Source organism: Odontesthes bonariensis, chromosome 8 (genome assembly GCF_027942865.1).
Source record: "Odontesthes bonariensis isolate fOdoBon6 chromosome 8, fOdoBon6.hap1, whole genome shotgun sequence".
Lineage (NCBI taxonomy): Eukaryota > Metazoa > Chordata > Actinopteri > Atheriniformes > Atherinopsidae > Odontesthes > Odontesthes bonariensis.
In genome coordinates this window covers 29925104-29938588 of record NC_134513.1, presented here as the reverse complement: position 1 = coordinate 29938588, position 13485 = coordinate 29925104, and the positions used below count along the sequence as shown (strand labels likewise).

The 13485-nt window shown below is 42.0% G+C and overlaps 1 protein-coding gene and 1 long non-coding RNA gene across 2 annotated transcripts; both read right to left on the bottom strand.

Moving 5' to 3' along the window:
* Positions 1 to 2815: 2815 nt before the first annotated feature.
* On the bottom strand, positions 2816 to 3803 carry LOC142385548 (uncharacterized). Its single transcript, XR_012770209.1, has 3 exons — positions 3634 to 3803; positions 3317 to 3490; positions 2816 to 3170 (listed from the first exon to the last, which is right to left on the bottom strand). It is a non-coding gene; the product is annotated as an uncharacterized LOC142385548 (long non-coding RNA).
* A 2582-nt stretch (positions 3804 to 6385) lies between these two features.
* Positions 6386 to 13485, bottom strand: LOC142385904 (ribonuclease inhibitor-like). Its single transcript, XM_075472588.1, has 4 exons — positions 13457 to 13485; positions 10241 to 10414; positions 8276 to 8430; positions 6386 to 6417 (listed from the first exon to the last, which is right to left on the bottom strand). Exons 1-4 carry the CDS (start codon positions 13483 to 13485, stop codon positions 6386 to 6388), a joined length of 390 nt encoding a protein of 129 aa, XP_075328703.1.

Sequence of the window (13485 nt, the reverse complement as noted above, 5' to 3'; positions counted from 1 at the left end):
ATCCCGGCCATTTAGCCTCAATGTTGGAAATGAAATGACCTCCATCACAGATCATCTGTATGCTCGGAGGATAGGAGTCAATGATGAGCTTTCACAGGGCATAAATGTAACATTGCTCAGCATTACTCAAAGGGGTTGATGTGGTATTTTTCAAAATGAGAAATCCAGTTCAGAGTCTATGGACAATTATCCCCAAGTGTACCTGTACATTTAGGATATGGAAAAATGTTCGGTTTACATAGTCAGCCTCCACGGGTCCAGCAGGGGCCTGGACAATGTGACAATGTTTAAATCCAGACTGAAAACAGTTCTATTTAGATGTGCATGTGACACCTGAAAGTATTTTATCTGCACTCTTCACTTTTAAATTAATTAATTAATATTTTTATCTAATATCTTGTCCTTGACTGTTTTGAAAGGAGCTGTCAATAATTTGTATCATTAACATTATTACCTGTCCCCCATTTTTCTGAGTCTGGTCCTACGTGGGTGTAGATCGGATGTTTGTTAGGTATTGATTAGTTTTAATGAATACCATGTTCTCTCTCATTTAATTTCATGTTCAATACGTGTGTATAGTTGCGTTTCTTTAGTTGCACTGGCACCAACTGATTGATTTTTCGAGACAGTGAAAGTGGTGATATGATAACCACAGTTTTTGTTTAGTTTTTTAGACAAGACATGAGTTGCGGGAGCGCAGAATTCTAGGTGAACATTTCTTTCAGCCGGTCGGACATTTTTTGAGTTGCAGCTAAGCTAAGTTTCAACTTTAGCCTGCCCGAGACCAGGCTAGTTCAGCAGCATAAATTACCATGGTTACTCAGCGGGCATTCAAATAAGCCACCTTTATGGAACGGAACTCTCGCTAAATTTAGCCAGAAGTAGCAAAATAAGCCAGGCTTTCCGTTAAGCCAGCTTCTAGGAATACCCCCCAGGTCAGTAATAATGTATTTATTGTATGTTACGGTGCTCACAGCTGCTTTCTTCACGCCTCACCTGGAAGGACAGACTGCAGCACTGATAAAAATGTCCGTTTGAAATGAATTCCCAGCATCAGTGTGTCAGTGGAACTGAAGGTGAACTGTCTGAGAGCTGAACACTGACAGCACTTTGTTTGCATGATGGAAACACGATGAAGAACAACATGACAAACTAAATCCATCATGTCAGAAGACAGAGTGGGAAAAGAATGAGTCTATAGAAATTCAGCTCCATTATTGAATCAAATCAAATCAAATCAAACTTTATTTATATAGCACCTTTCATACTAAAAAGCAGCACAAAGTGCTTTACATAATAAAATCCATTATCAAATTCATGCATCAATTCACACTCGACATCACACCGACAACCACACTGCACACATACCACCCCCCCACCCCCAACATGAGCAACATCAATATCAACATCAATCAACATTAAAACCTGGCTTGACGCTGAAGTGAGGAAACAGTATCTTGGGGATCTGTCCACACCGGGAGCCAGCCCACCAATGACCACAGAGGCCGCCACCACGGGGAACCGCCCAGATCAGGGCGGGCAGGCATCCACACCACAGCCAGGGCTGCAGAGCAGGATCCCCCAGCCCCCCCGAACCAGGGCCATCCCCACAGTAATGACCCCACAGACCGAGTGGGCATAGTCCCCGGTGTGGAAGATCCCCATGAGGAAAAACACTGGATAAATAAGTGTATAATAAGTATACAATAAAATGATAAACACGTTGAAGAGTTCAATCAGAGTTGAGGAGCTGTGTGGATTTGTAGTTGTGCATTTTCATCCCAGCTGTTAAATAACAGATAACAGAGTGTGTTACTAAATTCACCACCAAGCTGAATGTGTTTGTGGGAACATGAATGTTTTTTAGGCTTTGTGCATCATGTGACCCCAATTTGTTTTTCATCTGCCGTCAGATTCAAATGAAGACCATGAAACCACACAGCAGCTTCAGCTGAGCTGCCACTCAGCAGCAGCGGACTTCTCTGTGGGCCGCAGGGGCTGATGGGAGCTCTGAGGAGCTGTTAGAAAGCACGGGGGGGACCTGCTCTGATCTCACAGCTCGTCCTTGTTTGGCCTGAGCTGCATCAGAGCGTCACTTCTCCCCAGGTTCACCAGAGGAAGCAGCGCTGCACAAAATGCTTTTCCTCCCAGCCGCTGCTCTGTGCTGTCTGTGTTCAGGTGAGTGTTTCCAGCCAATCAGGAGCCAACAAACTCCACCTGGAGCAAACACTGTCACTTCATCTGTCTGTCTGTGTCTCTACAGCGCTGGCTGCCATGGCAGCAGAGCTGATTCAGGACCAGTTAACACTGAGCACGAGAGTTGGTCATTAATGGTGATGTATTCTGGTACCAGAAGAAAGAACCAGAAACATTCAGACTGATTCTTGATATTAATAAAGATAGTGGTGATGTTTATAAAGGTTATGGTCATCCCCAGGAAGATGATTTCTCAGCTGTGAATAAACAGAGCAGCTGTGAGTTGCAGATACAGAAAGTTAAACTCCATCATTCAGCCACCTACTGCTGCAGGTGTTGGAAGTCTGGTCTCCACAGGGAGAAATGATCCCTGCAGCCTGTACAAAAACCTTCAGATGAAAACATCCAAAGTGAAAAGAGAGAAAGATCTTCCTTCCAGGTCCCCACATTTCATTCAGCTTAGTTGTCTCTAAAGCTGCTCGTCTCTGACTGAATCAAGGCAAGGCAATTTTATTTCTAGAGCACAATTTGTACACAAGGCAATTCAAAGTGCTGTACAGCTACATCGAATCACAGGAAGAAAATAAAATCAATAAATAAAAGAAGGCAATCACACTGACAGCTTCTCATTTCCACTGATGGATGTTTATCAAATCCATCAGAATCAAACAAAGTGAGATGTAACCAGGTCAAGCTGGAAGCAAAGAGAATAAAACAGGTGACAGATTTTACACGCTGGCTTTTCTTTAAATTCAGGTGGAACTGCAGGTAGTGATGGCAGCTGGGTTTATGGATCATTTCATTACTGATCATTTCTAACAACTTTAACTTTATTATTCCAAAGGAAGAAAAACACATCAACATGATATACATCATCATCCAGTCAGAGTCTCTCTGCACACAAGCTGCTGCTGCTTCATCCTCTCAGCTCACATCGTCCTGTTCATCACCACCACTGAAGAGATGGCTTCCATCTGTAGAGATAAGAAAGAAGAGAGGAGATAAACGAGTGTTTCAGAGCATCCTCAGCTGTCATCAGCTTTAATAAATATAATAAATTATAAATAAAGTCTCATAAAATACTGCTGAGAGCTGCATGGTCCTCCAACCCTCTACTGACCTCAGAGTCTGCAGTTTGTTGTGTGGACTCTTCACAAGATCAGACAGCTCCTTCACTGCTGATTCCTTCAGGTTGTTGTAACGTAGGTCCAGTTCTGTCAGATGTGAGGGGTTGGACTTCAGAGCAGAGACCAGAGAAGCACAGCTGATCTCTGACAACCTGCAGAACTCCAATCTGAATAAAGAATAAAACATTATTTAATGAATCATCATTTAATCAACTAAACCACTGAAGAAGAAAACAGACTTTACCATGAAGACCAGCACAACTTTCACATCATATTAATCTGAACAAACAACTAAAACATGGTGTCTGACCTCAGAGTCTTCAGTCCACAGTGAGGACTCTGCAGAAAGCTGCACAGCTCCTTCGCTGCAGAGTCTCTGATGGTGTTGTAGCTCAGGTCCAGTTCTGTCAGATGGGAGGGGTTGGACTTCAGAGCAGAGACCACAGAAGCACAGCTGATCTCTGACAACCTGCAGTTCCTCAATCTGAATAAAGAATAAAACATGTGAGCTGAAGCTAACAGGATGCAGGTTAAAACAGTCAAACAGAACAAGTGAAAAAGAGCTCTCATTAATATTAATGACAACATGCTGCTGCTTCAATAAAGACGGAGTGACTTCAGCTCTTAAACTCTGCCAGCTCCACCAGTGGCTCCATCCATACAAACTCATGTTGTGCAGCCAAATGATTCAAGTTTCAAAGAAAACAAACATGTCAGGAGGAACTTTGGAGCAAATGGGAACAAACTGATAGAAATGGAGATCAGGTTCACTGTTTAATTGAAGGTTAAAGGCACAAAAACATGGTGCAGTGATGTTTAATGGAATCATGGAATCAAACTTCTTTAAAGAGTCGACAGCAGCAGAACTTGTTACTGTGACTTGTTGTGTTTGAATATCTCAGTCAGTGCAAACATTACAGAGCCTTAGAAAAGTGTTGGAACCATCCAGAGGTGGACTGATTGATCAGTTTGGCTGATTAATGGATGCTGATGGACGCTTTGACTAACTATCAGAATCAGTCAGGTATTCTGGCAGTCAGGATTTAACCCCCCTGTCAGCTGACGTCCTGGCTCTCAAAGCAGGTCAGCAGCAAAAGTTTGAAAGTGAAAAAACGGATCAGAAGGTGGAAAAAAGTTCAGAATCTGACAGAAAGTTTGAATCTAAAAACAGAAAACATCTCAAATATGAAGAAATGAGACTAAAGTGGAAATAAAACACCATGAAAGAAGAATGAACTTTACATTCAAACTGAAATAAACGTCTGCTGCACTTTTTTTTACTTTGAATCTGGTTTTTTGTTCCTCAGAGAAACTGATGAAGCTTCATGTTTCTTATCTGCTGTTTCTCAGCCTGCATTCACTCACATGCTGCTCACAGCAACTCTGAGCTCTTACTGAATAAAACAGGTGGGAACAGCTCCCATACAGTCAGCAGGGGAACAGAACAGCATGTATCTGCAGTGATGCAGCAGTCCCTGCCTCCCTCCTTCATGGCAGCTCAGTGATCATCCTTTGTGTCTGTGTTGGGCTCACCTGCACAGGGTCGCAGCACTTCACCTGTTCAGCTTCTCTTTGGCTGCACAGCTATCAAACACTGACTCTGCTCCATGTTTTCACACATTTCTCACCTGATGGAAAGCTGCTCACACACACACTCACAGCCTCCTTCCATCTGCTGTTACCTAGCAACAAGTTAGCTCACAGCTTTTCTTCCATCCATCGTCCAATCATGTTATTCTTCTTCTGATAAACTCTTCTTTGTGTTTTCCTCACAGTCACTAAATGTCAGCATCACTTTCAGTTGGACTTGACATTGTGTAACAGAGGGAATTATTGATAGAATTCATGAAATAAAGCTCAACTGAAAGTGATTTCCTTTCAGTTATTAGTGGGAGAAGCTTTTTGGCTGGATTTTGTCATCATGAATGAATCTGACTGAAGATAACTGCTGCTGTGATGAAAGCTGCTTTCTAACCAAGTCAAAGATTGTTCATTTCCAACAGTGTTGGAGGGGAGTTTGTTAGTATCAGCTGATTAACGGGCTTTTGGAGTTTTGCTGCTCCAAACTGTTGTTATTGTTTCCGCCAGAAATATTCACCAACTCTGGAGCTCTAGAAGCATCAGCCAGTGATTCTAGATTTGTTTCTGTCTGACAGATTCACTGTGTTTTCTCATTATTTAATGAATCATCATTTCATCAACTAAACCACTGAAGAAGAAAACAGACTTTACCATGAAGACCAGCACAACTTTCACATCATATTAATCTGAACAAACAACTAAAACATGGTGTCTGACCTCAGAGTCTTCAGTCCACAGTGAGGACTCTGCAGAAAGCTGCACAGCTCCTTCACTGCAGAGTCACTGATGATGTTCCCGCTCAGGACCAGTTCTGTCAGATGGGAGGGGTTGGACTTCAGAGCAGAGACCAGAGAAGCACAGCTGATCTCTGACAAACCGCAGAGCTCCAATCTGAATAAAGAATAAAACATGTTAGCTGAAGCCAACAGGATGCAGGTTAAAACAGTCCAACAGAACAAGTGAAAAAGAGCTCTCATTAATATTAATGACAACATGCTGCTGCTTCATTAAAGACGGAGTGACTTCAGCTCTTAAACTCTGCCAGCTCCACCAGTGGCTCCATCCATACAAACTCATGTTGTGCAGCCAAATGATTCAAGTTTCAAAGAAAACAAACATGTCAGGAGGAACTTTGGAGCAAATGGGAACAAACTGATAGAAATGGAGATCAGGTTCACTGTTTTAATGAAGGTTAAATGCACAAAAACATGGTGCAGTGATGTTTAATGGAACCATGGAATCAAACTTCTTTAAAGAGCCGACAGCAGCAGAACTTGTTACTGTGACTTGTTGTGTTTGAATATCTCAGTCAGTCCAAACATTACAGAGCCTTAGAAAAGTGTTGGAAGCATCCAGAGGTGGACTGATTGATCAGTTTGGCTGATTAATGGATGCTGATGGACGCTTTGACTAACTATCAGAATCAGTCAGGTATTCTGGCAGTCAGGATTTAACCCCCCTGTCAGCTGACGTCCTGGCTCTCAAAGCAGGTCAGCAGCGCTGCGTTTCATCACTAATGCAAACATGAGAACACATCACTGCACACTATATGAAATGGTATCATGGACTTCACTACCACTCAGTCGAAAAATCCATTCACTCATTTTTATTGCGAAGGCATTGGTTGGTAAACTCCCATCATACATCAACTGTCTGTTGTCACCCCAAACCAGTTCCTATGACACTAGGTCAGGAAATAAAATAATGTTAAATATTCCTACTGTACGTACTGTACTAGGCAAGACTTCTTTTAGTTCATATGCCCCATATGCTTGGAATAACCTCCAAAACATCTTAAACTTGGAATCTGTCCCCTCTATAGATGCTTTTAAAAATCTTTTAAATACAACTTTGGTAGAGGAGTGTCACTGTTTTTAGGTTATCAGTTTTATTGTTTGTTTTTTTATGTCATTCTGTGTCTTTTGTGGTCCCCTGTATTCCTGTCTGTTGTGTGTTTGCTTTTCTTTTCACTTTTTTTTCTTTTTTAAGTGCTTGTCTGTCTGGCTTACCAGCCTTTGTCTAATATTTGTTTGTCTTTATGTCTTATGCATGTGCATATGCCGTCTTGGCCAGGACTCCCTGTGAGAAGAGGTTTCACACCTCAATGGGACCTTCCTGGATAAATAAAGGTTAAAAAAAAAAAAAAAAAAAAAAGTTTGAAAGTGAAAAAACGGATCAGAAGGTGGAAAAAAGTTCTGAATCTGACAGAAAGTTTGAATCTAAAAACAGAAAACATCTCAAATATGAAGAAATGAGACCAAAGTGGAAATAAAACACTATGAAAGAAGAATGAACTTTACATTAAACTGAAATAAACGTCTGCTGCAGTTTTTTTCACTTTGAATCTGGTTTTTTGTTCCTCACAGAAACTGATGAAGCTTCATGTTTCTTATCTGCTGTTTCTCAGCCTGCATTCACTCACATGCTGCTCACAGCAACTCTGAGCTCTTACTGAATAAAACAGGTGGGAACAGCTCCCACACAGCCAGCAGGGAACAGAACAGCATGTATCTGCAGTGATGCAGCAGTCCCTGCCTCCCTCCTTCATGGCAGCTCAGTGATCATCCTTTGTGTCTGTGTTGGGCTCACCTGCACAGGGTCGCAGCACTTCACCTGTTCAGCTTCTCTTTGGCTGCACAGCTATCAAACACTGACTCTGCTGCATGTTTTCACACATTTCTCACCTGATGGAAAGCTGCTCACACACACTCACAGCCTCCTTCCATCTGCTGTTACCTAGCAACAAGTCAGCTCACAGCTTTTCTTCCATCCATCGTCCAATCATGTTATTCTTCTTCTGATAAACTCTTCTTTGTGTTTTCCTCACAGTCACTAAATGTCAGCATCACTTTCAGTTGGACTTGACATTGTGTAACAGAGGGAATTATTGATAGAATTCATGAAATAAAGCTCAACTGAAAGTGATTTCCTTTCAGTTATTAGTGGGAGAAGCTTTTTGGCTGGATTTTATCATCATGAATGAATCTGACTGAAGATAACTGCTGCAGTGATGAAAGCTGTTTTCTAACCAAGTCAAAGTTTGTTCATTTCCAACAGTGTTGGAGGGGAGTTTGTTAGTATCAGCTGATTAACGGGCTTTTGGAGTTTTGCTGCTCCAAACTGTTGTTATTGTTTCAGCCAGAAATATTCACCAACTCTGGAGCTCTAGAAGCATCAGCCAGTGATTCTAGATTTGTTTCTGTCTGACAGATTCACTGTGTTTTCTCATTATTTAATGAATCATCATTTCATCAACTAAACCACTGAAGAAGAAAACAGACTTTACCATGAAGACCAGCACAACTTTCACATCATATTAATCCGAAGAAACAACTAAAACATGGTGTCTGACCTCAGAGTCTTCAGTCCACAGTGAGGACTCTGCAGAAAGCTGCACAGCTCCTTCGCTGCAGAGTCACTGATGGGGTTCAGACTCAGGTCCAGTTCTGTCAGATGGGAGGGGTTGGACTTCAGAGCAGAGACCAGAGAAGCACAGCTGATCTCTGACAAACTGCAGTTCTCCAATCTGAATAAAGAATAAAACATGTGAGCTGAAGCCAACAGGATGCAGGTTAAAACAGTCCAACAGAACAAGTGAAAAAGAGCTCTCATTAATATTAATGACAACATGCTGCTGCTTCAATAAAGACGGAGTGACTTCAGCTCTTAAACTCTGCCAGCTCCACCAGTGGCTCCATCCACACAAACTCATGTTGTGCAGCCAAATGATTCAAGTTTCAAAGAAACAAACATGTCAGGAGGAACTTTGGAGCAAATGGGAACAAACTGACAGAAATGGAGATCAGGTTCACTGTTTTATTGAAGGTTAAAGGCACAAAAACATGGTGCAGTGATGTTTAATGGAATCATGGAATCAAACTTCTTTAGAGAGTCGACAGCAGCAGAACTTGTTACTGTGACTTGTTGTGTTTGAATATCTCAGTCAGTCCAAACATTACAGAGCCTTAGAAAAGTGTTGGAAGCATCCAGAGGTGGACTGATTGATCAGTTTGGCTGATTGATGGATGCTGATGGACGCTTTGACTAACTATCAGAATCAGTCAGGTATCCTGGCAGTCAGGATTTAACCCCCCTGTCAGCTGACGTCCTGGCTCTCAAAGCAGGTCAGCAGCAAAAGTTTGAAAGTGAAAAAACGGATCAGAAGGTGGAAAAAAGTTCAGAATCTGACAGAAAGTTTGAATCTGAAAACAGAAAACATCTGAAATATGAAGAAATGAGACTAAAGTGGAAATAAAACACCATGAAAGAAGAATGAACTTTACATTCAAACTGAAATAAACGTCTGCTGCACTTTTTTCACTTTGAATCTGATTCTTTGTTCCTCAGAGAAAGTGATGAAGCTTCATGTTTCTTATCTGCTGTTTCTCAGCCTGCATTCACTCACATGCTGCTCACAGCAACTCTGAGCTCTTACTGAATAAAACAGCTGGGAACAGCTCCCACACAGCCAGCAGGGGAACAGAACAGCATGTATCTGCAGTGATGAAGCAGTCCCTGCCTCCCTCCTTCATGGCAGCTCAGTGATCATCCTTTGTGTCTGTGTTGGGCTCACCTGCACAGGGTCGCAGCACTTCACCTGTTCAGCTTCTCTTTGGCTGCACAGCTATCAAACACTGACTCTGCTCCATGTTTTCACACATTTCTCACCTGATGGAAAGCTGCTCACACACACTCACAGCCTGCTTCCATCTGCTGTTACCTAGCAACAAGTTAGCTCACAGCTTTTCTTCCATCCATCGTCCAATCATGTTATTCTTCTTCTGATAAACTCTTCTTTGTGTTTTCCTCCCAGTCACTAAATGTCAGCATCACTTTCAGTTGGACTTGACATTGTGTAACAGAGGGAATTATTGATAGAATTCATGAAATAAAGCTCAACTGAAAGTGATTTCCTTTCAGTTATTAGTGGGAGAAGCTTTTTGGCTGGATTTTATCATCATGAATGAATCTGACTGAAGATAACTGCTGCAGTGATGAAAGCTGTTTTCTAACCAAGTCAAAGTTTGTTCATTTCCAACAGTGTTGGAGGGGAGTTTGTTAGTATCAGCTGATTAACGGGCTTTTGGAGTTTTGCTGCTCCAAACTGTTGTTATTGTTTCAGCCAGAAATATTCACCAACTCTGGAGCTCTAGAAGCATCAGCCAGTGATTCTAGATTTGTTTCTGTCTGACAGATTCACTGTGTTTTCTCATTATTTAATGAATCATCATTTCATCAACTAAACCACTGAAGAAGAAAACAGACTTTACCATGAAGACCAGCACAACTTTCACATCATATTAATCCGAAGAAACAACTAAAACATGGTGTCTGACCTCAGAGTCTTCAGTCCACAGTGAGGACTCTGCAGAAAGCTGCACAGCTCCTTCGCTGCAGAGTCACTGATGGGGTTCAGACTCAGGTCCAGTTCTGTCAGATGGGAGGGGTTGGACTTCAGAGCAGAGACCAGAGAAGCACAGCTGATCTCTGACAAACTGCAGTTCTCCAATCTGAATAAAGAATAAAACATGTGAGCTGAAGCCAACAGGATGCAGGTTAAAACAGTCCAACAGAACAAGTGAAAAAGAGCTCTCATTAATATTAATGACAACATGCTGCTGCTTCAATAAAGACGGAGTGACTTCAGCTCTTAAACTCTGCCAGCTCCACCAGTGGCTCCATCCACACAAACTCATGTTGTGCAGCCAAATGATTCAAGTTTCAAAGAAACAAACATGTCAGGAGGAACTTTGGAGCAAATGGGAACAAACTGACAGAAATGGAGATCAGGTTCACTGTTTTATTGAAGGTTAAAGGCACAAAAACATGGTGCAGTGATGTTTAATGGAATCAAACTTCTTTAAAGAGTCGACAGCAGCAGAACTTGTTACTGTGACTTGTTGTGTTTGAATATCTCAGTCAGTCCAAACATTACAGAGCCTTAGAAAAGTGTTGGAACCATCCAGAGGTGGACTGATTGATCAGTTTGGCTGATTAATGGATGCTGATGGACGCTTTGACTAACTATCAGAATCAGTCAGGTATTCTGGCAGTCAGGATTTAACCCCCCTGTCAGCTGACGTCCTGGCTCTCAAAGCAGGTCAGCAGCAAAAGTTTGAAAGTGAAAAAACGGATCAGAAGGTGGAAAAAAGTTCAGAATCTGACAGAAAGTTTGAATCTAAAAACAGAAAACATCTCAAATATGAAGAAATTAGACAAAAGTGGAAATAAAACACCATGAAAGAAGAATGAACTTTACATTCAAACTGAAATAAACGTCTGCTGCACTTTTTTCACTTCGAATCTGGTTTTTTGTTCCTCAGAGAAACTGATGAAGCTTCATGTTTCTTATCTGCTGTTTCTCAGGCTGCATTCACTCACATGCTGCTCACAGCAACTCTGAGCTCTTACTGAATAAAACAGGTGGGAACAGCTCCCACACAGCCAGCAGGGGAACAGAACAGCATGTATCTGCAGTGATGCAGCAGTCCCTGCCTCCCTCCTTCATGGCAGCTCAGTGATCATCCTTTGTGTCTGTGTTGGGCTCACCTGCACAGGGTCGCAGCACTTCACCTGTTCAGCTTCTCTTTGGCTGCACAGCTATCAAACACTGACTCTGCTGCATGTTTTCACACATTTCTCACCTGATGGAAAGCTGCTCACACACACTCACAGCCTCCTTCCATCTGCTGTTACCTAGCAACAAGTTAGCTCACAGCTTTTCTTCCATCCATCGTCCAATCATGTTATTCTTCTTCTGATAAACTCTTCTTTGTGTTTTCCTCCCAGTCACTAAATGTCAGCATCACTTTCAGTTGGACTTGACATTGTGTAACAGAGGGAATTATTGATAAAATTCATGAAATAAAGCTCAACTGAAAGTAATTTCCTTTCAGTTATTAGTGGGAGAAGCTTTTTGGCTGGATTTTGTCATCATGAATGAATCTGACTGAAGATAACTGCTGCTGTGATGAAAGCTGTTTTCTAACCAAGTCAAAGATTGTTCATTTCCAACAGTGTTGGAGGGGAGTTTGTTAGTATCAGCTGATTAACGGGCTTTTGGAGTTTTGCTGCTCCAAACTGTTGTTATTGTTTCAGACAGAAATATTCACCAACTCTGGAGCTCTAGAAGCATCAGCCAGTGATTCTAGATTTGTTTCTGTCTGACAGATTCACTGTGTTTTCTTATTATTTAATGAATCATCATTTCATCAACTAAACCACTGAAGAAGAAAACAGACTTTACCATGAAGACCAGCACAACTTTCACATCATATTAATCTGAACAAACAACTAAAACATGGTGTCTGACCTCAGACTCTTCAGTCCACAGTGAGGACTCTGCAGAAAGCTGCACAGCTCCTTCGCTGTAGAGTCACTGATGGTGTTGCTGCTCAGGTCCAGTTCTGTCAGATGGGAGGGGTTGGACTTCAGAGCAGAGACCAGAGAAGCACAGCTGATCTCTGACAAACTGCAGCCCCTCAATCTGAATAAAGAATAAAACATGTGAGCTGAAGCCAACAGGATGCAGGTTAAAACAGTCCAACAGAACAAGTGAAAAAGAGCTCTCATTAATATTAATGACAACATGCTGCTGCTTCAATAAAGACGGAGTGACTTCAGCTCTTAAACTCTGCCAGCTCCACCAGTGGCTCCATCCATACAAACTCATGTTGTGCAGCCAAATGATTCAAGTTTCAAAGAAAACAAACATGTCAGGAGGAACTTTGGAGCAAATGGGAACAAACTGATAGAAATGGAGATCAGGTTCACTGTTTTATTGAAGGTTAAAGGCACAAAAACATGGTGCAGTGATGTTTAATGGAATCATGGAATCAAACTTCTTTAAAGAGTCGACACAGCAGAACTTGTTACTGTGACTTGTTGTGTTTGAATATCTCAGTCAGTCCAAACATTACAGAGCCTTAGAAAAGTGTTGGAACCATCCAGAGGTTGACTGATTGATCAGTTTGGCTGATTAATGGATGCTGATGGACGCTTTGACTAACTATCAGAATCAGTGGAGTTTGAGGCTGATGGTTGGGAGACCTCCCCCATCTCCAGCAGGAAGCTACAAAGCTGAAGTCAAGGAGGAGTCAGAGTGTTAAGTTCAGTGTTTCCATTCATTCTTTAAACATCCCAGCTTCCATCAGAGTCACATGATTTAGAAGCAGACAGAAACACAGCAGGCAGCAGCTCCACTGAGAGATTCATCTTCAGGAAATCCAAACACTGGGCTAATGAGCAGATCAGTACAGATGCTCGCTACCAAAACAGAAACTAAAAGATGGATCTTCTGCTGTTATCGGCTCATCCTGTTTTGTTACTGATGATCTCAGCTCAGCAAAGAACACCATGTGAGCAAAGCATCTTCTCACACTGACAGTCAGCTGTTTTGCCGGAGTGAACAGGGCAGACCTCTAAATAAGGCATTATCTGTCTTTATTTCACCAATACTTTAAGACCAATGACTGAATGAACGTGTACTATTGCACTGTTAGCTCAGAGCTGCCATGCTGTTGCTATTTGGGGCTATCGGGGGCTTTCTATACACGCTTCTAGTGGCGCTGCACACGTCCAT